The 25048-nt window shown below is 41.0% G+C and overlaps 2 protein-coding genes across 4 annotated transcripts in view; both read left to right on the top strand.

The window, feature by feature from the left end:
* Positions 1 to 4072, top strand: part of cep192 (centrosomal protein 192) — a 31550-nt gene extending 27478 nt beyond the window's left edge. For both annotated transcript variants that reach the window (XM_046399496.1, XM_046399495.1), the window contains exons 49-52: positions 274 to 386; positions 874 to 1000; positions 1431 to 1489; positions 2525 to 4072. In XM_046399496.1, the coding sequence (XP_046255452.1) occupies positions 274 to 386; positions 874 to 1000; positions 1431 to 1489; positions 2525 to 2657 (432 nt within the window). In that variant the 3' untranslated portion in view covers positions 2658 to 4072. The remainder of the gene's footprint in view (positions 1 to 273; positions 387 to 873; positions 1001 to 1430; positions 1490 to 2524) is intronic.
* A 637-nt stretch (positions 4073 to 4709) lies between these two features.
* LOC124064934 (low-density lipoprotein receptor class A domain-containing protein 4-like) overlaps positions 4710 to 25048 on the top strand; it is a 176825-nt gene continuing 156486 nt past the window's right edge. For both annotated transcript variants that reach the window (XM_046399844.1, XM_046399843.1), the window contains exon 1: positions 4710 to 5014. The gene's annotated coding sequence lies outside the window, so the exon portion shown is untranslated. The remainder of the gene's footprint in view (positions 5015 to 25048) is intronic.

Raw genomic sequence — 25048 nt, 5'->3', positions numbered from 1 at the left:
TTAAATCCTGATCTGGGACAGTTAGAAAACTTTGATTTGAGATGTACCTGACAGACTGGTTGGAACTAAATGTGTATAGCACGTTTGACATTTCATCATGTTTGCATATGATTAGTATCATGTAGCAGCATAATTTAAGTCTTATCTGATGTGCAGACTTTAAAGATTTACTTACCAACAGTTTTGAAGTAGTATGTACGTGAAAGCAATGTTTTTTCTGGCACTTCAGGAGCTTTTTATGCTAGGATCCTAAAGTTATGTCTGTGTCCCAAGGGAATCAAGTCTGGCCCAGTAGAAGGACCACAGGAAGGAGACTGCTCTCTGGTGAAGACAGAGGCCACGGTTAAAACCCGGAAGAGAGCTGATGCCCCAGCAGGCAAAACCAGGTGAGACCTGTCTTGCAAAAACTGAACATGTGTGTAACCCTCACCAGAATCTCTATGGTAACAGGTATAAGCCAGTGTCAACGGTGGAATTATTTGACCGCTTCAAGACATTTTGGCGAAAAGTGCTGTTCGTCTTTTGCCAAAGAAAGTGACATTTACCTTGGTGGCCCATGGATTTAACACACCGTCCATGTGTTCATTCCACATCTCTGTTTTTCCCCTTGTTTCTGTCATCTTCCTACTGTCATCTCTAAACATGTCCAGGAAATACAAAGAAAGCTCAGTTTGTTTGCTCTGTTAATAAACAAAAAATGGATAGTAACAAAATTTGTTGTATCGTGACTTTCAAAACATTCTTTAAGAGACTCAGAAATTCAAGGACTGAGTTTAATGCCCTGCAGGTTATATTTTTAGTGTAGCTGTCTCTGTTTCAGATGGTGATTGTGTTATTCTTCCTGTCAAAACTGACACAATTTGTGATTCTCAGCCAGGAGGAGGCTGTGCGGAGGGGTGTGTACTCTCCACAAGATCTCTACACCTTCCCAGCCACACGGCTGGGTGAGTCCAGCACTCTGAAGGTCAACATCCGCAACAACTCGTCAGACATGCATGAGGTGACGCATGCCTTAATCTCATGAAGACATAGGAAGAAAACTGTTTTTTTTCCTCGCTCACTGCAGCAGAAACTGACAGAAATGTAGAATGTCAATGTGGAGCACTATCTATTCCAGCAAAGATATGCTGTCAGTGTTAAAGCACGGAAGTCTTCAAAAGATTTCTTTTAAATAAGTTTTACTTTAGTTTTAGTTCTTCTGTACTTCTGTAGATGAGATCTTGTCATCTCAAAGACAAAATTTCAGTATATTGAAAAGAGGCAAAAAGATACTAGCTCACCTACTGTTATTCAATATTACATGCAGAAGTTGCATGACTGCCTTGATTTTATTTGTACGGGATGATAAATGTGATAACCACTCCTAACGATTGTCACTGTGCTTTGCATGGTTTGATATTTGACGTGTGGCTTCTCAAATTGACTTGCAGCTGAAATTTGTAAACCCTAGGGAGCCCTTCCACATCAAGCATTCCAAATATTCCCTGAGGTGAGTCCAGTAGTCACTATCCTTCACAGAAACTCTCTATTCTGCACTTTTAATAGTAGCTAGGTGACAAAGGAATCAGAGGATTGTAATATATAGAATTAGTGCCTAACTCTGTGTTTTCATGTTTCTGTGCTTCTTCTGTAGGGTTTTCAGTTATGTAGAACTATCTCTGAGTGGGTATTGTTTATCTAAGAATGATAAATATAATGTAAAGCATACTTTTTGATGTAAAATGGAGTCTGTGTCATGTCATTTCCCCACTGCAAATGCTCATTATGCGAGGTCCTGTGAGATGTTGGGACCTGGAGGATAATATTGCTATAAACGGTACACACCTGAGGCCTCGAGGAGTGCTCATGTTTTGCCTAACTAAAGCCTAAGGGAGGGGTTGCCAGGCCACAGGTACCAGCTGTACTGTGCTCTGCTGATGTAGGGCTGTGTTCAGAACGGGCACAACATGTCAAATAGGACAAACAATCTAAGAGTGGAATGTAAACAAAAATAAAACTTGAAATTTACTTCTTTTTTTTTTAACTTTACTTAAACTTATTTCCTCAACAGAAATAAAGTATTGTTAGACACGCTTGTACGTCGTGACCTTTTTATCTCAAACGCTGCCATGTGTTGCCGCAGTCTGAACCTGAGCCGGCCCTACGACATACGCGTGTTGTGAGCCCTGCTGTGTGTGGATTTGTGTTAGCTTTGTGGTGACCCTGGCATGTTGTGGCTCCTATCATATACTCTATACTACCATATACTACATCTCCCCCACATCCACATTGAACCCAGTATTTCCGTATTGCCTCATTTATTGGCTATTCTTGTGTTGTAATATTTTCTGTGCATATGGATTATCCTGTTTTAGTACAGTGCTTTTAAGTTATTTTTGTCATAGTCTAGTGTGTCATGATTCATATTATGCAGTCGTAAGTACTTGATTTTATATTTATGTGAACATGCATGTATATGTACAAATTTAAACACCCTTTTGGTTTATTATGTATTAACTAGAGTTCTTCTTTCCCCGCTTTTTAGATCACAGCACTATCTGAAGCTACCCGTCCAATTCAAACCCAGTACTGCAGGCAGACACGCAGGCTTGCTGCTCATCCAGTCAGAAACAAATGGAAGTCTTGTTATTCAGCTGACCGGTGAGGCATTGCCTTGAATTCACGATGTACCATCCTACGCCACCTCTTCATGCTAGCTGGCTGGCTCTGGGTGGACGCTCTTCTCATCACTGGACAGATAAGAGTAACAGAGGAAAAGGCAAAACCACCATCTGCTAAGGATCAAATAAAACTTCACTGGACTGAAATCCTGCCTCTCATTGTACTTTGAAATGTAGACTGTAGCTGAGTAACTGGGGACTGCCAACGCAGCCCCATCTGCCTCTGGATGTGGCACAGGTGTCCTCAGCTGGCCCATGAAAAAATGATTGTGCCTGAAGCTGAATGATTTGGTCTGACTGGCTCACAATTAGTCTGCCTCGCTCTGGCATTTCAGAGAGCTAATGATTTTTGTCACTTGACTCTGGATCTGGTATTTGCCTTATCCCAGAGTCATGTCACAAGGCAGCATTGTTGTTGCCATGGCCCTCGTCAGACAGCACCAGTTGGGATACGTCTGGGATTACTTTGAGTTGGTCGCACAGGAATGCCTTTGTTTTTTGTTTGGTGACATGCCTGCAGGGATAATTTTCTCTCTTTTTTTGGGTTGGACAAGCCAAACAGCAAGGAAAAATAAAAAGTGAGCTTGGGCATTTTTGGTCTGAAATCACTGTAGGAAATTTCTGTCACTAACTCGTGATTGTAGCAAGATGTTTTTTGTTTTTTTTAGATAATAATTTTTAAAAAACCCTCAGATTTTCAAATCTAGATCCATCTTCATTTCATTAAATGTTCCTAGTTTTCTGTACTGTTGTAGTTTCCATGGAAATGGCTCCTCATGATGCAGAGCCCACCTGCACGGTGGCCTTTGTCCACACCATGTGTTGACTTCCCAGCAACCTCCAAGACTCGTTCCAAACAGTCCAGATGTACTTAATTTAGTCATGATCAGGGCAGCTCACGGCAGCATTAGGATGGTTAATGATTGTTATTACATGCTAAAAGAGGTTCCTCTGGTGAGGTTTTTTGTTCGGCAGCTTGCCAGGCCTGCTTAGTATGGTTACCATGGCAAAACAGTGTTAATCACTGTTCCAGTCAAAGAAAATTAGCTTCCCATTTCCTCCTTTGGCTCTGGGGCAAATGGCCAAAATTGTTCAGGGATGCTGGATTCACATCCGTAATCGGTTTTAGAACTGGAATGGCATGGGAAAATGTAGGTAAACTTCATCAAGGATGTGTTAGATACTACACATTGTGATGACACTTTGGAAATGAAAAACACTATTGGTGAGCAGTACTTTCCTGCTTGTAGCGCAAGTTTTAATATGAAGGCAGTGTAATATCACAGGTTGCTCTCGACATGCCCTGACAGCTATGAGATCATTTTGGTTTACAATTTGCACATTCTATAAATAGTATATAATGTAATATATTGTTGTATGTACACATTTTAAATAAAGTTTTGTGATAAATAGCTTGGCTTTCTTTAGTCATTTCAAATTGCTATCAGAAACTTTTTGGAAAAGAAAAAAAGAAAAACAAAACAAACTAATTTATGAAATTTGTAATGCTTCCTGTTTAACTTCCTAGTTCTTCATTTGATGTAATGTTTTAATGTGCCAGAACCATTTCCTTAGTATTACGTTATGTTCATTTCTGATTTTTCCCACTGAACAATGATCTAACGCACAAGCATAACTGCAGTTTGGCTAGAACAGTAGGTACACATCTTTGTGTGCACTATGTCCCAGAATTAAATGTTGGCTTCACTTTACATTTCTGATCTTTTGACTCCTTTCTGCTGTAAAACTCTTCAGATCTGACACTTGAACTGTTCAAAGTTTCTCGTTTCAGGCTTTAGATGAAGGGGGATCAACACCCCTTACTATCACATTTAATTGACATTAACTAAAAAAAACAAAACGTATTCCTACTTATTTAACTTTTATTTTTATTTAGCTCTAGCTGTATTTTTATTTTTTTATATATATTTTTTTTCTTTTGGTCCCTTCCTGAAATTCTTGATATATTTTATCATACTGTATTTTCTGTGTACCTGTGGTTCTGAAAGGCACAGCTGCTGAGTAAAAGTACATGTGTGCAAGAGAATCGTCTTTTTCACTATGAATGCTGCTGCACATCTGACCCACACCTGTGACACAGAACAAACTGTCAGGTGTCATACTTATAGCCCAGCTGGCTGCTATAAGAAGTGAAACCTGTAGGTGTCGCCAAAGCTTCATTATGAGCCTGGCTGTCAGCAGCATGTACTGTACAGTGGGGCAGCTGGGCTTTATTTTGCTTCCCAGACTGGAAACCACTGTAGTGCAGTTGGACTTGACGTCTGGCAGCGCAACATCACAGACTTTAAATAGGCAGACACGGCGACTTAGCACGTTAGCGACTGCATTTACAGGTAGGAAACCTGCGACATTTTCTCAGTTCTTTCTGTACACTTGTGTATTTTTAATGCACAATGCTGTATTCGTAGGCGGCTGCAGGAATGTTGTGGTTATGCTAGCTGGTGTGGCTAAACGCTAGTCAGGCTGTCCGGTGTGGGGTCTGACTTTGGGCCAGACGGTGGAAGTTGCTGTTCAGAGTTGGAGCTGCTTTCCAAGCTGCGCCAGACAGCACAGCTAAGCTAAAACGGCTATGTTAGCAGCAAGCGGACTAGCCCTGGCTCCCATCCATCCGCCGGGGCCACAGCACCAGTCCGCTATGTCTCTCTCCCTAGAGGTTAACGCTGCCTCTTCCACTGACCGTGACCTCCGTGTTAACTATTACATTTATTATCAAGCGGAGACAGACAGAAGAATTTTCTTCTGTCTGTGTGGTGTGTCGTTAGCTGTCTGCCTTGTTTGATTTGATGGACAAGCTAGCTGGGATGCTAGATTACAAATCTAATACTCTGAGCTGTCACTCATGTTATAGGCCAGGGGATACCAACTTTTTTTTTTTTAATGCAAATAAAGAACGTATGAATAGCTCAAACTGCCTCATCTGGGATGAGTTGGGACAGAAGTGTGTGTGGTGTTAAACACTGTAGGGTGGGGTGAGGACCACAGAGAGCGCAACTAGGAAACATCACCATTCATCCTCTCACTGTGTTCATTTAAAAAGTGATACTTCTGATGGGTAATACTGCTCACCGTCTACACTACACATTCTTTAAGAAAACACAGAGGGACATCCTCTCCATCATCCTCTTGAAGGTGAAGAAGATGATGAGGGTTGCACTAACCGTTCACATATCCATATGGATGCACTGTTACTGAATTGCCCCCGACCCTTCATATGGTCATGTAAAAGTTATGTTAATCTGGACTACTGTGTAATGTCAAAATCACATCCACACTGGTTACATTTTACTACAACAAACCTTCTAGCTTATGCTTAGTTTGATTCTCCTTCTGCTGTAGAAATTTGCTAATTCAGACATTATCAAGTTTAATTGAGCGTCCACTACAACTTCTTGATGTTGAAGCTGATAGTTTTCTAAAAACATGGATTTGATGCAGCGCAGTGCAGAGCACTGGTCTCCCTGACTGAATTTCAGCCCACTGATCGGGTTTACATTAATTTGATTATTGAGCTCTGTTCTCTGTATGAGCTGCAAGAGGGGCTGTATCTGTTTTTGTTTTTTTTCTGTGTGGGTCTGGTAGAAAGAATTCAGGATACATGCTGAGGGTGTGTTTTGGCTGTACATAAGTACCCCCGCGGCTCTGTCTGACCTGAAGGTTTCAGTCAGGGACCTATACATGAAGAAGAGTTCTCCAAGCTTTGAATCATTGTTATTTAGTGTTGTTTTTATTTCTGTCTGCTGTGTTGCCTCTCTGACTCTGTCCTCTCTCTTTACCTGTCTGTGACCCCCATGTATTCTCTCAAGTGCTCTTTTACATCTTTCCTCCATTTCTGTCTCGTTAAGAAACTCCTGCTGTCATTTACATACTTTACACAGCTCTGACACAAACTCCACCAAGTGCTTAGTGGAGTTTGGAGACTTGAGGTAGAACCATTGTGGCAGTATAGTTGTGTGGGTTTTTCTGTTCCTCTGCAGTACTGATAGGTAAGCTGTATTCCTTTTGATGATTGTGATGATGCATACTTACAGACATGTTAAAGTGTCAGGGAGTCATACTGTTTAAAACTTAAAGCAAATAAAAGTATTATCTCTTAATACTTTTAATTTCTATAGGTGCCAGTCACTTAAGCCTGTATGTTGAACTTTTTCTGTGCATTATTTTTAGTGTTGATTGGACAGGTAATACGGTCTATTTCTTGCCTTTTTTCATCTGTTTATCTGTTTTAGTGTTTTGCAGATTCTGATTTTCTTTCTAAGAACTGTAACAGACAGCATATACAAACAAAAATCAACTTATCTTCAATGCAAATTATGCTTTCATAATAAAAAAAAATTATTAAACTTAACAAATTGCTCTCAAAATAAAGTGCTCAGAGCTACAAATAACAATAAACTGAAACTGAGCTGTACATATAACTTTTTCTGACATAATTTACTTGACCAAACATAATTTATCAGATTTCTGAAGCCTCTGTTCTGAACTATGGAGGCCAGCTGATCAAACAGGGTCGTGGATTCAATAATGCTCCTCGTATTTGCTGTCTTCTTCAATCACGGTGAAAATCTAAAGACATATTAGCGTGCGGCTGTGACCGAGGCTGTGCGTACAACGTGTGGCACATGCATAAAATGGAACGCCGTGGAATTGGAATTACGGCGGATTGACCGGTTGGTCTCCGGTCCGGGCCCAGCATGCTAAAAACCGTCCTGTCCCTGGCTAGTTGGTTGATGCATCTCTACTTTAAAGTTCTCTCAGCTGATAATTCATTATCGAAACATATAATTTTAATTTGTTTAGAATGGAAGAGAAATTGTTCAGTCATTATTTCATTATGCTGAAGAATTGATGTAATCCTTTCCGAATGAGATCATTCCCAGGTATTTTTTGTTTTGTTTGAATGAGTCAGTTGGTATATAACACAATATTGTACACAAATTACTGACAAGGGTTTCTGTCAACTATACTTATTAGTGGATCATCTGTGACATAATACTTCAGTTTATTTTAAACTGGCAAAAAACAAGATTTTTTTGCTTAAATGTATCAAAAATACACGTTTTAGAATGATAACACCACCAGTATTTAAATTGGTTCCCAATAAAACTCACTTTGATTATGTAATTCTGTCTGCCACAAGGTACGAAATCTCTTGTCAAAATGAAGCCTCTATTGCCTGCATCCAGTATCTGTGTATACTACATTTCAGTTGCATTGACAGTACTACCTGAATAAACAAGTCTTTTGTTCAGTGAAGAACGTCCACACTGAAGACATGTTAGCGTGCGGCTGTGACATTATTGCCTGTGCCAGTACAATGTGTGGCACATGCATAAAATGGACAGACTTGGAATCGGAGATATGGGAGACTGACAGGCCAGTCTCCGGTCGGGGCCACTAACGCTAAAAACCAGCCAATTCCGGTCCCTGGCCGGGCGATCATTGCATCTTTGTTCAAAACATCAGCTTTGCGAATTGTTATGAGGAAGGGAATGTATTCAGCATGTGTGAGATATCAAGAATCCACAAATTATGAATTGCTAACTGTAAGTGTGAACATAACATTGTTAACAGGGCACCTTTAATACGTACTGAGCAGTTCAGATGTGGTTTGTCTTCACAGATGTTAGCTGGTCTGCTCGCCAGTCAATCGCAGGGCTGACACAAAGACAGACAACTACACACTCACACTTAGGGGCAACGCCGATTAGCCAACTAACCTAATGTGCATGTTTTTGGGATTGTGGGTGGAAGCTGCAGTACCCAGAGAAAACCCACGCAGGCACAGGGAGAACATGCAAACTCCACACAGAAGGACCCAGACCGGGATTCAAACCTGGAACCCTCCTGCTGTGAGGCGCCAGTGCCCTACTGCCCGCCCTATTAACAATGATACATAATTAGAGTCTTAAGGTCTACTTATCTGTGGTGTTTTGTGAAGCAGGACAAGCATTTGTTGACAAAGCAATCTCAAGGTCCACGTACTCACTTTTCTTGAACTTTTGTCCTTATGGTCTTCATCAGCAGATGGAGTTTTCTCTGTTGACATGGAGCTTGAGGTGTTCAGACTTTACATTTATGACCATCTTTGTACAGCCTTGCTAATATATTGGTCTGCCAGTGTAACCAGCAAATATTGACCGGTATTATCACAGATATGTTTTATATATAGAACTTATGTAATAAAAATTAGATCTATGTATGATATATCAATATTAATTTATTATAATATTAATTAATAATATTCAACTCCCTATATCAGTATCAGGATGACCTCCAACAGTCCAGTGTCAGTCAGGCCAGGAGGTGTCTTCTGTGTTGAATTATATGTGTTACAAATAACACAAGGCAACAACAACGTGAATATTAAATGCAAACTAGATGTGAACAAGCTAGATACAATGCTGAGCATGTAGTCATCTCACAGAAGAAATGTTATCAACAGAGTGGATTTCTTGTTTCATTTACCCGGTTTATTTCTCTTTTTAAGGTCAGCTCTGTGCGCATTACCCTGCAAAGGTGTAGAGTCTATTAATATGAAAGTAAATAAAAACCATCAAGTCATGAAATAATAACTGAGAAAGTTGAGGAGAAAGTCAGCGAGCAGACTGTGTGTATTATTAGCTCCAGTAATGTGCTCTCGTCTACCAGGTTGTACTGTGTCTGCTTCACACAGCTCACTGTGCGGCTGCTTCTCAGAGCCAGACGTCTGTGTCCATCTGTCTGTTTGTGTTTCTTTCTGTCTCTTGTTCTTGTGTGTGTGTGTGTGAGAGACAGTAACTGACCGTCAGTCCGTGTGTGTACTGTGAGTGTGCATGCGTGTCTGTTTCGCCCTTTGCCAATTAGCGGCTTCTCACCTCCCGAGGCGAGAGGCTGAGTGTGTGTTAGACAGAGGAGGGGAGACTTGATGGGGCTTGTCTGCTCCTGACGGCTCAGCCTCAACCTGAACTCTCCCACTACTTCTGTCTCTCTCTCTCTCAGACACACACACAGTTCAGTTTGAGCACTGAGCTTCAGCTCAGATACACACACACACACACACACACACACACAAGCAGGACCTGAGCTCCAGCCAGTTGTTGATAATACGGCCTTGTCTGTCTTTGAGCCCATGTGACACGCCAAAATGTGACAGTATTGTGTTGGTGGAGCGAAGGCGCGAGACGGGCGAAGACGAGTGCCAGCCTGCACCAGAGTGTGTGTGTGTGTCTTTGTCTGAGTTGTGCTCGTGGGAGTGTGTGTCTTCATATGTACAAATACACTGTCTATTGTTGTGTGCCTGCAGTAATTGGCGTGTATGTCACTTTAGAGAGTGAAAATAATGTATAAAGAAGCCAAACAGACTGAATATATGCTCTAGCGGTAGCCTGGTGTGCACAGAAGAAACACAATGTGTCTCATTCAGAGTTTGTTTAACTTTTTCTCCTTGGAACTTTTTTTTTTTATCTAATCATGCACAATTGATTTTTCATGCTGTTTTATAATTAAAGAGAAGTTCATTATATTTACTCAACAAGCTCAGTTTCTTGAGTGTAATCTTCTCTACAACAACTTGAGAAGAGTTTGGAAAAACAGCTTGATACATTTTCTTTTAAGTACTTTGGCAATGCATTTTAAAAAAAAAATCTATGTTTGAGATGCAGCATATCCTTTGAAATGAACTACATTCACGCATAAGAAAGAAAAACATTTTTAACATTTCTATTCCAATTTCAGTATTTTTAACAGTTCTTCTTGGCTAGTACCAATCGTCTCGCTGAGTTCTGACTGAATAAATCCAAAAAATGTTGTGCTAGTCAAATGGAAGATCAAAGTGCTGCGTGAAACCCTGCGAGAAAAGCTGTGGTTTTATTTTTAACCCCAGTTGGCACACCATGATAAGTTGATCAAAGAACTTATTTGCCAAAACATGATACATTCTTCTATGCTACCCTGTAGAAATCACTGCATTGAGGTGTGCATACTGTGTGAAAGTTAATCTCACTCATTCACTGAGCATAGAACGGCTTTTCAGAGATATTTCTGTTCAGGTTTTTCAGGACTGCGGCAATCCTGTTTATCTCTATTGGAGATTTTATGGTTTGTGTAAATGTTTTGCTAGATTTAAACATATTTATATCACTTAGATGTTTTTTTTCTTCTTTTCTTTATGGAAACATTACAGGTTGGATCAGCTATCAGTCTTACTGCTTCCATTTCCATTCCCTCTGTTTAGTAGAAATACTAAGCTCATAAGATCATCAAAATCTTTTTTTTTTCTCCAACAAATGAAGTTGAAGCTAAAAGTTAGTCTGAAAATCAGCAGTACAACAATTTGTCTAAATAACATTTTAACTTTAGTGTGGACATTTTTCAGCACGAGAACAAGTTTACAATTCTGTCTAGACATTCAATGCCACAGTTTGATACTTGATATTTTCTCATACAATGATGCTTTAGTCATATTTTAAATGTTTAAATTGTTCCACCCGAACAGACTCAACAAAGCATCAGTCAGTTGCCAATCAAACACAGTTTGTCCCCTCCAACACAGCCCAGAGAAGAGGTCTGGTCCGGTAACAGGACTTTAGATTAGGCAGCCGTCACAATGAGCAAAGGCAAACATGAATGTAGTTGTTTCCTTGTTGTTGTTGTTGTTTTTTTGCAGTTGTAGTATTCATCATTAGGGAGGTTATGGTATACAAAATTCATATTTCTCAAATAAAAGTTGTCATTTATTTTGAAAAATCAGTTTTTTCATTTAATATGTATGGCCATAACACTTGCCGACTAGGAATCTTACTGGAAACTACAGAAGTACGGTTTTAACAATAATTTCTGGGTCAGTGGGAAAACCAACCCAGCGTCGTCCTCAGTTCTTCAATAGTTAGATGTACGCTATAAAGACAGAAGTATTGGGACATCTGACCATTACGCCAACATTGCATTCTAAATACAAAGACATCAATATGAAATTGGTCCCCTCTTTGAAGTTGTAACAGCATTGCCTCTTCTTGAAAAGCTTTCCACAAGATTCAGGAATCATTCTTCAGGAGGACAGCAAAAAAACAGTATAGTAGTAGTTTATAGTGCTCTTATGACAGTATTTGTAAAATCTGCCTATGGCCCTGTACTCTGCTATACTGACTGTTTGTTTCTCTGAGCCACAACTTATCTCTGTTACTGTAGGTTCTTTTTTGATAAAATCTCGTGGGGGATTAATGCATCTCACCTGTACATTTGATCATTTTTCGTAATACACTGACTGGTCCATGAGGGGGAGCTGCATCGTTCATTTTGACCTGTATCATGTGAAGTATCTCACATACCAGTAATGGGATTTTGACAAAAGCTGAGTAAATGTTACATCTTGTCGTGTTCTGGCTTTTCAAACTGCGCTGACTGAGGCAGTAAGGAGGCTGTACCTTCTGTAATGTTTGGTCGTGATGGGACAGTACATCACTCATGCAGGAAGACATGTTTGCTGTTACTTTGCTGTCTTTTATGATGGTTATCGTGAATATACAGTACTTTTTCCAGCTGGAGTCATTCCCCTCTTTTCATTTATCTTGCCTTTTGCTTCTCTGGGAACCCACTTGACAGATCTCACAGCCCTCAAGCTTTAGAGAAGAGAAACTCCCCAGCATTTGGCTAATGGCTCCACAGTTCCCACACTGATTAGGAGCAGTCCACAAAACTGCAGTATTAAGTCATTGATTAAGTAGTTAAGAAGGCCTAGAAGCAACCAAAAAGTGCTAGAGACAGCAATTTGATATTGTTTCACTCTTTAAGTGAGTTTCACAGAGAACATTTAAACAGTTTTGTCAAACAGTGCATTCACTTACTGCTCGAGTGTTTTAATACAGTTCCTTCTTGTTTGCATAACTCCATTTAACCACAAAGCCTAAGTAGTGATTTAATAATTCAGTAAAGTCCCGTCATGGGAGAAAAGACTGGAAAGAGACAGACACACACACACCCTTCGCATTGATGCTGTTACCCTGAAAAACCTCCACATCTTAGAATTTTCCATTTTACTCAAATTAAACATTTACATGTTCTTTTATGCATAGCACCGCTGACTATGAATCTCATTGAAAACTACAGAAGTATAGTTTTAGCGATAATATATTGGTCAGTGGGGAAAACGAGGCAGCATCGCCCTCAATTCCTCAATAATTAGAGATATTTTCATCTGACAACAGAGACTTTCTCTTAAGTTTGATGAGATGAGGCACAGCAGAGTGTTTGTTTACTCTGTGTCTGTGAGTGTGTGTGTGTGTGTGAGGTGGATGCAGCCTTTCTGAGGAATGCTGTACTGAGTGCTGCTCTGCTCCTGTGTGGAAATTGAATAGACTGGCTACACAGCCACAAAGACTTAACAAACACTCCTGATTGTGTCTGCCTGTGTGTATGTACATGCTGCACACTTATCCATTCATCTGTGTGTGCTTATCTGTGAGTGTGTACAGCTGGGTATTATACAGCTGCAGAGTGTGTCCATGTCTTTATCCGTACTTCCGTGTGTGTGTCTGTGTTAGTATTGTGTGTGTATACCTAAAATAGCCTGGGTGTTAGCGCTCTTGTTCTCATGGTGCTAGTCTGAGACATCTTCAGCCTGCCTTTGTTTCAGCGGTATGTTGTGGAGCAGACCTCTCGCTAAGGGCTGAGATGTTAGCAGGCTGTGCCTCTGCATTATTGATGCAGACTGTGACTGGGCTCTGTAGGCCATAGGCTACAACTTAAAAAATCAGAAGGTGGAGTGAACTCGGGCTGAACTCGCAGGGAATTTAGCAGGAGACAGGGGAGACTTTCTGGCTGCAGTCTAACACAGAGGTTGCTTAAACCAGGAGCTGAGAGACGACCTGATTCCGGTGACATGACAAGTTTACCAGTGCATTTTTAATGAGCCCGGCTCCCAGGGCGAGACTCAGATGATTAAATTTGGCTCATGGGCCGGAAAAGTTTAAGACAGTCTGCCTTAGATAGGGACTGAACTGCACTTGGTTTTTATAAGTGGATGCAAGGACTGCGTAAAAATAGTTTTCACTAATGAATCCTGTGAAAGGATATTATATTAAATAGGTTAACGTCACTCATCAGGTGGACCTACGGGAACATTTCAATCAATAGACTTTGTTGATACACTTGACTGTTGGGATATTGTGTTTTGTTATACTGCATCAATTCTCAAAAAGACTGTATTGGTTTTTCATTAATAGTTCACAGGCAGTGATTTGTGTCTGTGCTCCTTTTGTGTTGTGTTTAAAGACAGGGACATGGTCCATACAGATGACAAGCCCTGGCCCTGCTTGTCCTGTGGTGAACATAACAGTGTGACGTGTCAAAGGTTCTTGCCTTTATATTGCCCCATAGTTATATGTTACATCAGTAAGATAAAAGTGACGCTTCAGAACAACAAACTGCAAAGGAATTATGTTGTTAAGACAAAATGACTTCATCTAAGTCAGCACAACATTTCCTCAGTCAGCCTTTGTTCAGACTGATTGAGGACGGTGAGATCCTTCCCTGTCCGGGTGTAACGTTATCATTCATGTTGTGCATCCATCATTACGCACCTGAACTGAAGACATGGCTTTGTTAAGAGAGAGAGAGAGAGAGTGAGAAAGAGAGAACAAAATATTCTTTTAAGCTGTTTAAGTTTTGTCCTCTCTGTCAGGTTGCATCCCTGATGGATTTTAAAACTTATTTGGCTTTTGAAGCCTTAATTAATGACCATTGTAAGCACAAAGGACTGCTGATAGTGTATCCAATAATACTTCCCTGCATCAATTTCATCATTTAACATTATTAGAGAATGAATTCTGCTGCCTGTTTTATAATAGGTGCTGTAGGACATTAACAGGACATTAAGCTCTGACTCTCGTTACATTCCTATTAGCTCATTTAAAACAAAGTAAATGACTGTTGCTCTGGTTATTACTGTGGTGTTGTGGCGATGTGGGTTCCTTAACACCATTTTCCTTGGTGGCTTTGCTAGTTAGGTTGCATTACCTGCTGAAAAGATGTTTGCAATATGACTGTGCATAGGTGAAGTAATCATGTTCATGTTTCTACATTTACTTCATAACAGAAAAAAAAAATACTGGGGAAAGCTTGCACAAGAACTGTCTTTGCTAGATTTCGAGATATAAATGTTGTTTTTAGCCAGGGCTTTGTCTTTATTAAATAGTGACAGTGGGAAGCTGACGGGGGAAAGGGGTGAGGGATGATGTGCGTCAAAGATCCCTGGATGGACTTGGAACCACGTGGCCAGCTTCTTAAACCTCTAGGCCACCAACATGCCCTGGATATAAATCTGTCTATTGTTTATCAGTACGCAAAACCTAAAGACCTTGGAGAGTTCCTGTAACTCCATGTTCACTGGCAGGATCTGTAACATGTGTGAAAAACTTAATTAGATTCAGTGAATTTTTCTTTCAGGCTTAGAGGGACAGTTCAGTCCAAATTCAAAAATACATATTTTTTTCCACTTGTTATTGTAGCTCCGAGATAAGGTAATGTGTATTTACTCATGGACGAGAGGCTCTCATCCACGAATGAATGTTGTTTTAGCGCAGGGGATGCACAGTAGAGCACACATGGTGCAAAATATTGTTGTATTGCTGGTTTGGTGATATATAAATGTTGTTATTGGTCAGATTGAGGGCAACACTGTGGTGTGGTGATTAGCACTGTTGTACGCTATAGGCCACCCACCACGACCCTGATGGATAAAGCGGTATAGACAATGGATGGATGGATGGATGGTGAGATAGACAGAACTTTGCATACGTCCTTCAAGCACGAAACAAGTAAGGTTCATTATTTTCCTGACGTGGTGGCCACATCATCTCTGACAAATAGGGACCAGCTGCTGTCCGTGTACAAAGCTAACCGCCGCACCCGTCTTCATCTGTTGTCATCAAAGTGTTTCTACATTAGCCAGCCATTTTTCTCAAGTTAGAATCATCTGCTTTGTGTGACTTGTCCTCAGTGCTGAGGTGTAGTAAGGTTCCTCCAGGAAAAGTTGCTTTGGCAGTTTTTTTTTTCATCGTAAAATTGTCAGTTTAGTGCATTTGAAAGTCCAGTGTGTAAGATTTAGAGGCAGAAGTAGACTATATTATTCATAACTATGTTTTCATTATGATTAATACTGTATAATCATCTGAAGCTCAAACCTTAGAATGAGCCCTTTGTATCTGCAGAGGAAGCGGGTCTGAGAAATTCTCCACTGCAGGACTAATAAAGGTTTATCTTATCTTCCTTGTTACGCCACCATGTTTCTACAGTAGCCCAGAATGGACAAGCCAAACACTAGAGAGGACCTTTCTTGTTTTTACACGAGACATGTTCAGTTGGTTGCAGTGTTCAACCACACCACTAGATGCCACTATATCCTACAAACTTATAATGTATCTTATCCAACTCTATTTCCAACTATGTTGCAGGTTCACTGCACAACTCAAGCCACAAGTCGGTTGACATGCCTTGTGCATTCACTCTGCCTCTGTGCCTCTAACTGTGTTTCACATGAGATCATTGTATATTCAACCATTTTTTATTTATATATGCAAGTACTTGAATAGAGTTTAATGCACACTGTGTTTTCAAATGTAAAGTCCAAAAAATGTCATACTTTCCTGGTGCACAGATATTTCTGGTCAGAATTCAGCCATCATACAAATCTGAATTCTGATAAGACACATTCTTGAGGTCTTATATTTATTTAATTCTAACTGGCACTAAGAAGTTCTTGACTTGAAGAAACTTGCAGACACACTCAAATTGGTACTGCTGATGCCACATAAATGTAAATGAGCGGATGGCGTCACCCTGCCCTCAGGAGCGGAGCATCATTTTTATATCAGGAAGAATCCTGCTCGTTGGCATTCTCTAATGAATCCCACACCCCTGTTTTAATAAGGGGAATAATATTAGACAAAAAGCCCTAAATTTAAAGAGAAGCCATTCTGTTGTGCTATGCAGCAGTTAGCTGTGCTAACACAGAGAAGGTTATATCAGTGTGTAGAAGTGTAGATCAGACGCAGACAGTGTTTTTCCTTGTCAAGTGGTTGGATGCCAACAGACCCATCCTTGAGTCTGCTGCTGCAAGGCTACTGTCTTTTTCATTGCAAATCATGTGAATTTGTCTCCTGCCACTCACTGTTTGGCAAGTGATGGCTGCCTCTGGTTGTCTTGTGTGTGTGTGTGTGTGTGTGTGTGTGTGTGTGTGTGTGTGTGTGTGTGTGTGTGTGTCTCAGTCGAGAGTAAAATAACAACACCTGGTAAATCTTGGCTACCCCACCACCACCACCACACACACACACACAACCGCTTTATCACATAATAATCCAACTTCCACAAGTTATTTTGCCCACTAAAAGCTGATTGAACAAGGTTCACATGCAGAACAAAGCTCTCCATCCTCATACACCAAGGACCCTCCCCTGCTACAGTTCTTTTCTCTCTGCCTCTTGTCCATCATGCAGGATCAAACATTGGTCAACCTGTGGTGACTTCTCCACAGTCCTTGACCACACTCCCCAAACACATCCAGTCTTTGTATTTATATCAGGGCTTTTATTATGTTCCAGTTTTTCTATTGATGTTCCTAATGTGTCATCTAAAGCATCTTAGAACATCTAGAAAAGCACTGCATAAATATATAATTAATATGCTACGTACTAGGACATAACTTCTTAATTGACACTGCCCATGTATTCTTTATGTCACTGCTGCAAAGTGCTTGTCTTTCTGTGTTATCGTTCTTAACATTCTTGCGCACACATTGTTAGCCCACACAGGTAAGCAGGTCATCTGATTAGACCTCTCAGGATGTTGTGTCGCATGTCCAGAATGTAGCTATTGATTGACATCTCACTTTCCTGTTAGTTTTGTTTGCCATTGAGCAGGGCCTCTTTCACTATCATCACCTGGGGGGGGTGTGGGGGTGGGGGCATTTTGGTCTGCAGTGGTTAGGTGAGTGGTTGTGTCAAAGAACATCCACATTTCCCTGCAGAACATTGCATTGTAAACAGATGGCTTATGTTATTTAATGGTATTTTATTTGTTGTTAATATCACTTCACCTGTCACTGGTTTTAATGTTGTGGCTGATTGGTGTAAATCTCCTCTTCGAAATGAAGATGGTAAAGATAAAAGTTTGCTCTCAGCCTCTCATCTGCTTGTGGTTCTTGTCTGGACAGTACAGTGATGTTGATAATCTCGGAAATGAAGCTGATTGCTATAATACGCAGTGTAGTCACATGATTCTCATCTTAAAGAATTCATTAGCCATTAGTCATTAGCCTCAAAAGATTTTTCATTTCAAGTAAATAGACACATTTTTCCAATGGTGTCATAGTTGTGCCATTTTTCCTCAGCTATGCATGAACTGAGTGGTTACAGTAGTTATTTCCATCAGTTTATTCTAAATCAAACTCATTCTGTCGGTGAATAATTAAGTACATTTAATTAATAACTTGTGAATAAGCTACTAAATTAATTTTTTTTTGTTCAAAGGACTTTGGCTGTGAAATTATATTAAGATCAAAAAAATGGCTTGTTAGCTGTTCAGTCTTTTTCTCACAGACTTTGGACCGCTCTGGAGGCAAAAATATCCTATCTGTTACTAGGCAGCTGTTCTAAATGAAGTGTGTGTTTTTGTCTGCTAATGGTGTGTAATGAGTCAGCCGGTGTGGGTTAGTGTAGGCTGATGTAGGCTCAGGTAGGACACTTTGTGTGCTAATGTGAGGGTAACATGACTGGTTGTGGGCTAGCAGAAGCTGCTGGAGGTTAGTTTGGGTTACGGGCCGGTGTGGAGGAGGGACAGCCTCAGAGTCACTGCCAAGACCTTCAAGGAAGTTTCCCTGGCTCTGAATCCACAGCTTTAATTGCTGGGAGTCTTTGTGAATATCAAGGGACAGCACTAACTCACTTCCTTTCTTCAAGTCTCTCACCCGGTCTCTCTCTCCCTCATTCTTTTCATGTTCCTTTTTCCTGCCTTGCCCTGCCCAAGAGTTTGGGTGCGTTTACATCCTTCACTTGGTGGTGGCAGGTGGGTGGTGCAGTGAGCAGCACTCTGAGGTCATTATGACAGTAGACTGGAGGAGATTCACATTTCCAAGCAGCCCTTTGTGTGGTTGGCTGAGTTGTTGTTTTGCCTCATCAGCCAGCAGTCCACTCATCAAAGTCCTTCAAGTGGTATGCTTCCTGCATGTAACCTTGGAGACAAGGTTGTGGGATTTAGGGAGCTTGATGCTCACACATCTTGTGTGTGCACTGAGCTTTAATTGACTGGTGCACAGTCAGCATGGGCACAAGTCACTGCAAGAAACATGACTGCAAGTGACTGCTAATGTTGTTCCATGTTTGCTTTTGCTGGGTGTGAAAGTAGGTGATTTTTTGCTTGCACGTTAGTTTTAATAGCTTTATGAGGTGACAGTTTGTCAGCGTTGTCTTCACAGGGTGTTGCGTAGGTCAAAATCAATCTAAAGTCTGTGTTTTCATTTCACAACTGAAGTCGGGAGGTGATTAGTTTAGCCCAAAAACAGGACGTGGTTAGCCTGACTTTGTCTGAAGTTTAAAGAATTGGTTTACCAAACCCTGAAGCTGTCTTATTTATACACTGAGTCATGTTTAACTAAAAAAAAAGCAGCTTTAAAGCTAAAGTTCATCTGCATTAGTTGCTGAACTACTGAGGCTGGCTGTTAATATGCTAGCCATCTGGAAAATGTCAGTAACAATAGCACTCTGAGGTACCTAGCTTTCTAATTAACTGTTAACAAGCTTGTACACTCAGTTCCTAACGGTACAGTTAAGTTCACGTAGTCAAGAGACGTATTTGTACCAGTGAGTCCTATCTAATAACTGTCTGCACACCAAGCCTCGTCTGTGTAGCAGTATATCACGGTATGTAGAAAGCGTATATTGTATGCACTCATGTTCACGTCTGGAGGTTGGAATTGATGCTCTGTCTACCTCCAACAGTGACTCACCGGATCGTAGCTCAGACCTGAAAATTATGGCACCACAAACTCACTTCTGTGCTGAGGAAACATCTATGCTTTAGCAAGAATCTTATCACCTCTGCATTGTGTGTGTGTGTGTGTGTAATGCCACCGGTTTGTGCAGAGCACTGCAGTCTTGTCTTGCCAACTGTTCTGAAGCTGGCACCTGGCCAACTGTGACAGTACTTTCTGGGGCGTCAAGTTGAACACCACACACACATTCAGACACATGAGGTGATGGAAATGGCATAAATCTGTCAGTGAGGCTGAAATGAGCTTAGTGCCACCAGGGGGGTGTGCTCTTCAGCGACGTGTGCACTATAAAATCCCATGGCCTATGAAAGCCGATCTGTCGCATGGAGCAGCGAGTGTACATCTCTGTCTGCACTATACAACAAGTTCTGGAAATATCCCTCACACACACACACACACACACACACACACACACACACACCATCTGACTTTGTCTTTGTTTTCCAGTTTCTTTTTCCCTTCTTATCTTTCTGTTTAGCTCTCAGTCTGTTTCTTTGTCTCTGTAGCCGGGTTTGCATCCAAGTATTATTATGTAAATCATGATACATCAAATTGTAACAGCTGATGGGAAATGGCAAGTTTTCTTTGTTTTTTCTGCTTCTTTCAATCTTGTGAAGGAATTGTGATGATCAGCAACGTAGTCAAACTTGTTGAGTAAGTTTAAATGTGGTCTTCCAGTCATTTTGCTTCAGATGTATTAGAAGCGTTTGCATATTAAAATGCAAGTCTCTGTCTGCTGCATCAACCAGACGTGTCAGATGTGACATGGCATCAGCGTGTGGTAAACCTGTGGACGAGGCATGGCCATTAACTAGTGCACTTTGTTAGGTATGTTTAGTCACTTCATCCCAGCAGATGGGAGCTTATTCACATTCTCTCTGCACGGGATTGGGATTTGGTTCCATTTGTCCTTCCATCTGTCACACATCACTTTTCATACAGGACTCAGGATTTGGACTAAATTTGAGATTCAGAATGTCTAAAAATGACTAGATCCTTGTTATATATTTTGTTGAGTTGTGTACTTACATTATCCCAGAGGTTTCCAACAATGTTCAAATCTCAAAAAATACAAAATATTAGACAGTCTAACTGTGTGTTTCATTTAGTCGCCTGGGGCTGTAATTTCCAGGAGAGAGCCGGAGAGTGAGGAAGGAAGTCGGTGAACATGGCTAAACATAAAACATTACAACGGATAGATCTTCATCGGAAGTGGTGGTTGTTAAACAATGAACACGGAAACTTCCATAATCCCAAATTGCATATTTTGTTTTTTAGTTTGAGAGACCCCCCTAGTGTTAGAAATTACATATTCTGTGTTTAGTGTTTCATAAATACATCAGTGTTTCTAAAAAACTGCCTGGAAGACACATAATGGTTTTATGGTATTTCAAGATCGTTGAACTTTTTTGAAGCCAGTCTACTGGCCATCAGAGGAATGCTTTTAAATGGTGCATTCACTGTTTGCCACTAAAATGCATTGTGATACTAACAATAGTATCAAATGTGTTTCCAGCCCGTTAAAAACATTTGCAGAGCTGATTTGTTGTGTCTCTGTTGTTGTCTGGAATGAATACATTCCTGCCTTTTTTCAGGGAGAAATATAAAGGGAGGAACAACGAAAGCCTCAAAAGTTATGAACTTTTCCACTATTCCAGTATATTCCATCTAGATGCCCCCCATGACTGACATTGTTGGCATCCATGTTAACATAGTGGTCTTCTCTTTACCTCTGCCGATGCAGTGCTTTCTTGGTGCATCTGCACTGGTGGAATAATGAAAAGAAGCAGGGTGATATATAGTGCATACATACTAAAATTCATGGTACATAGGTAAGATGAATGAAATTAAAATAAAAGGAGGAGATGCATTTGATTGCTGCGAATGTGTTGTCATTTAAATAAGTGAAAAAAGCACACTGATAATAGAAAGGGTGAGAGAGAGAAATTTGTTTTTTGGGTGTATGTCCACAGTGGTGGAGCTGCCGAGCAGGAAGGCGACGGTCTTCCTGTCTCACACTGAGTGTGACGTGAGTGGATCATAAGACCTGCAGTCTGGTTACCTGGCAGTCGCCTCCCTGTTTGTCCACCTCACTCGAAAACTCTCCATCCAGTCTAGCTGTCGGCATGTCCATCTGTCTCTCTGTATCTGTCTGTTTCTCGTCTCTCTCTGTTAGCTGTCTGCCCTCCTGTCTGTTCCTGGCCTGCCCGCCCAGTCAGATCTACCTGTCTTGAGAATATGTTCATGTGCTGTCTTTTGTTTTTTATTGTTTGTCAGTCTTTTCATCTTAAACATCAGCTTTCCTTCCACAATTGTGTTTAGAGGAGATCTGGGCTTTGATGGCCTGTATCTTGGTTGTTGCTGCTGTACTGAAAGCTAAATCTTGGCTGTCTATATGCACTCCGGAACAGGATGTTTTTGTTTATGTCCTTCAAGTGTGGACATGCTTCATTGTGTGAATTAGTAGCCAGGTAATATATCCGGCAGTATCTACCTCTATTTACCTCTATCTTAGTTTTTTGTGTGTATACTCAGTGCTGAAAGTTCTTTTTTTGTCTCATAAGACCAGACAATTCTTCTCTTAAATCAACATAGACTTTGGGCAGAAAACTGTTGCTGCACTGCCCACCGTGAGCCTAAACTGTTGAGCATGTTGCACTTAGGCCATAGATTGAGTTACAGCCCTTATAATGTGTCAGTCAGTACATTTATACTTGGTATGACAGTATTTAAACGTAGATATTGTTTGTGGTCCAGGGTAGTGCGGGCACCAGCATAGATCAAGCAGAGTGCTCGTCTCTTCAGTGGCATTTTCTGTCCTGTAAAGATAAGGTCAGCTCAGCTTGGTGCAGTCCAGACCATACCATCCCATGCCATTCTCAGCCATGCCATCTTGTGCGTGTACATGCTCCAGCAGCATATGGCGGTAACATGCTGTCAGGGGAGCTTGTCTCCTGGCCTGGCCTCCCCAGCCTTGGGACAGATGGCGGCTCACTGGGCCCTGAAGAGCAACTGTGCCGCTCAAGATACTCGGCCCGCTTCGTCCTCGTACCTTGGCTCTTCCTGTCCGCCCGGTGGCCTCTTTTCCTACAGCTCCTCTTCACATGCCAAGACTCCTCTGTGCGCTGGTGGACTCTGATTTAATTGGGTTTCCATCCAAGCTGAATGGAAAAGAAAATCCAATAAACAAAATGTGAGTGGTGTCACGGTTTTATCACTCATCTGAGGCCGCAGAGATTTTTCAGATAATACGAGGATTCAGTATTCAGTAAAGAACTATTGTAAAACAAGTATTAAAAAGTATCTGCCTTGTACTGTACTGTAAGCTTTCATTAGGCTGTGCAACACTGAAACTCATCAATTTAATTAGGTAAACACGGGAAATGAAAACATTTGAAATGTTGTTTTGTCTGTCATAAAAAACCTTCTTAATAAGATGATGATATTAATGTCAGCCATTACTTCCAACCCTACTGGCTGTTAAATTGCTATGATATAACACCACGGTAAACATGTTGTTTGTCAGCCTGTGTGTTTTTGTTTACAATCCTAGGTTTTCCTGGTAGTGGGCCAATGTGAACCTACTGCTGTGATCACACCCTTAGTATCTTCAGAGCACAGACAGGCCCGTCTGTGTTGCTCATATATTTAAATCTGCCTTCTCAGTCACTGTTTATTAGAGCTGTGCTGGAAAGACTACAAATGGTTTCTGAGAAACGCAATCCAGCTACATAACTGATTGTGCTTCAGCTATCTGAAAAGGATAAATAATCACCTACCAGTGGTTTCTGAGACATCTTCATCTATGCCAGTACACACCTCATATGAGTTGTACACTTGCAGCACACAATATAGTGTGTATACTATACTGAACTATGTGTCATGACCAGTTTTGGTCTTGACACATAGTTCAGGACAGCAGCCAGCAGATATTCAGTCTTTTCAGCTGGTGTAGTTAGATGGTGCAGCGTACAGATGAGCTCAAGTTCAAGGACTCCTCCTCTGTAAAAAGACCTGAGTGAATTCTCGCCGCTGTCGAATCACTGCTCGCCTCTCTCACTGTGTTGTTAGGCAGCAGCACAAAGACTTTGTCTTTGCCCTCGACAGTGGAACAGATCAATCTTAAAGTTCCACACCAACCGCGTACACTCTCAAACACACACAGCCACCCATTTTACAGACACATACACTTTTTCAGCTGGCGAACTTGCTGCCGTACACAGGTACCAAGGTATTTTTCCACGCTGTAGCAGAACTGATCCATTTGATTCATGTATGATTGAGCAGTGTAACCCATCTCTCCCACTGTGGCTTCACCCCCTGCCCTCTATAAGAAATACAATGTTTTCTCTCCCTCACTTCCCTTTCCTTTTCTTTTTATTTTCTCTCTTTTAGGTTTATGATACCTTACTTACTTTTACGCTCTTTTGCCAGCATGAAGTAAATGAGCATATCGATAGCTGCCTGCTCTGTCTGATGTTTCAACTCAGAGGGAAGAGAAAAAGAATTCCTGAATGTTTTTTCGCTGAGAATATTTCTGAATGTATGAGTGGAATCTCAATGCCTTTATTTGGCATAGTGAATTGAAATTCAGATAGTCTTCGGTCAGCTCTGTTGCTCATCATTTACACACACACACACGCACACTCTCTCTTTCATACACACACATAAGGATTCTTGCTCATTATGCTATCTCCATTGCTAGCCATGAGTAGCGCCACCTCTAGCAGCATACATACATCACAGGCATACAGCATACTCTGCCATGTGTGAAATGGGCTGTGGTTGATCCCTGCCCTGGGAGAAGGAGAGGAGAGACGAGAGTGTTTCAGCAGACGAGATGAGAGCGGCTTTCTAAAGAGTAGGGGCGGAGGAGAATTTTGCAGAAGGGACATAAGGGGAAAAAAAGTGGAAAGGAAAGATGTGGAGAGAGGGAGAGAGGACAGAATAACCACGTATGACGGACGAGAGGGCAAATGGGGAGTTTCTCAGAAGAAAAAAATGTGAAGTAGAATAAGAGAGTAGTGGAGATGTGATGAGATGAAAGTAATGTGTTGAGATGCGAAGAAGGGGATATAGAGGAGGAAGATGATGAGACAAAGGAGGGAAGAGAGAATTTGGCAGGAATGAGACAAAGGAGGAAGGAGAGAACAGCAAAGGTAGCCTGTTTCCAGACATGTGAATCACATCACCCACACCTTTATTTTATTTGTAGTGATTTGAAGAGGAACTAAACGACTTGTTCCTTTTGAAAATCAATTTGAATAGATGTTTAGTAGTGTTACTGATCAATTCAGGTTCAGATCTTGACATTTTAGTATTTGAATTTTACATTTTATGTTATAAA

This window comes from Scatophagus argus, chromosome 9, assembly GCF_020382885.2.
Source record: "Scatophagus argus isolate fScaArg1 chromosome 9, fScaArg1.pri, whole genome shotgun sequence".
NCBI classification, from domain to species: domain Eukaryota; kingdom Metazoa; phylum Chordata; class Actinopteri; family Scatophagidae; genus Scatophagus; species Scatophagus argus.
This window is presented reverse-complemented; position numbering and strand designations above follow the sequence as displayed.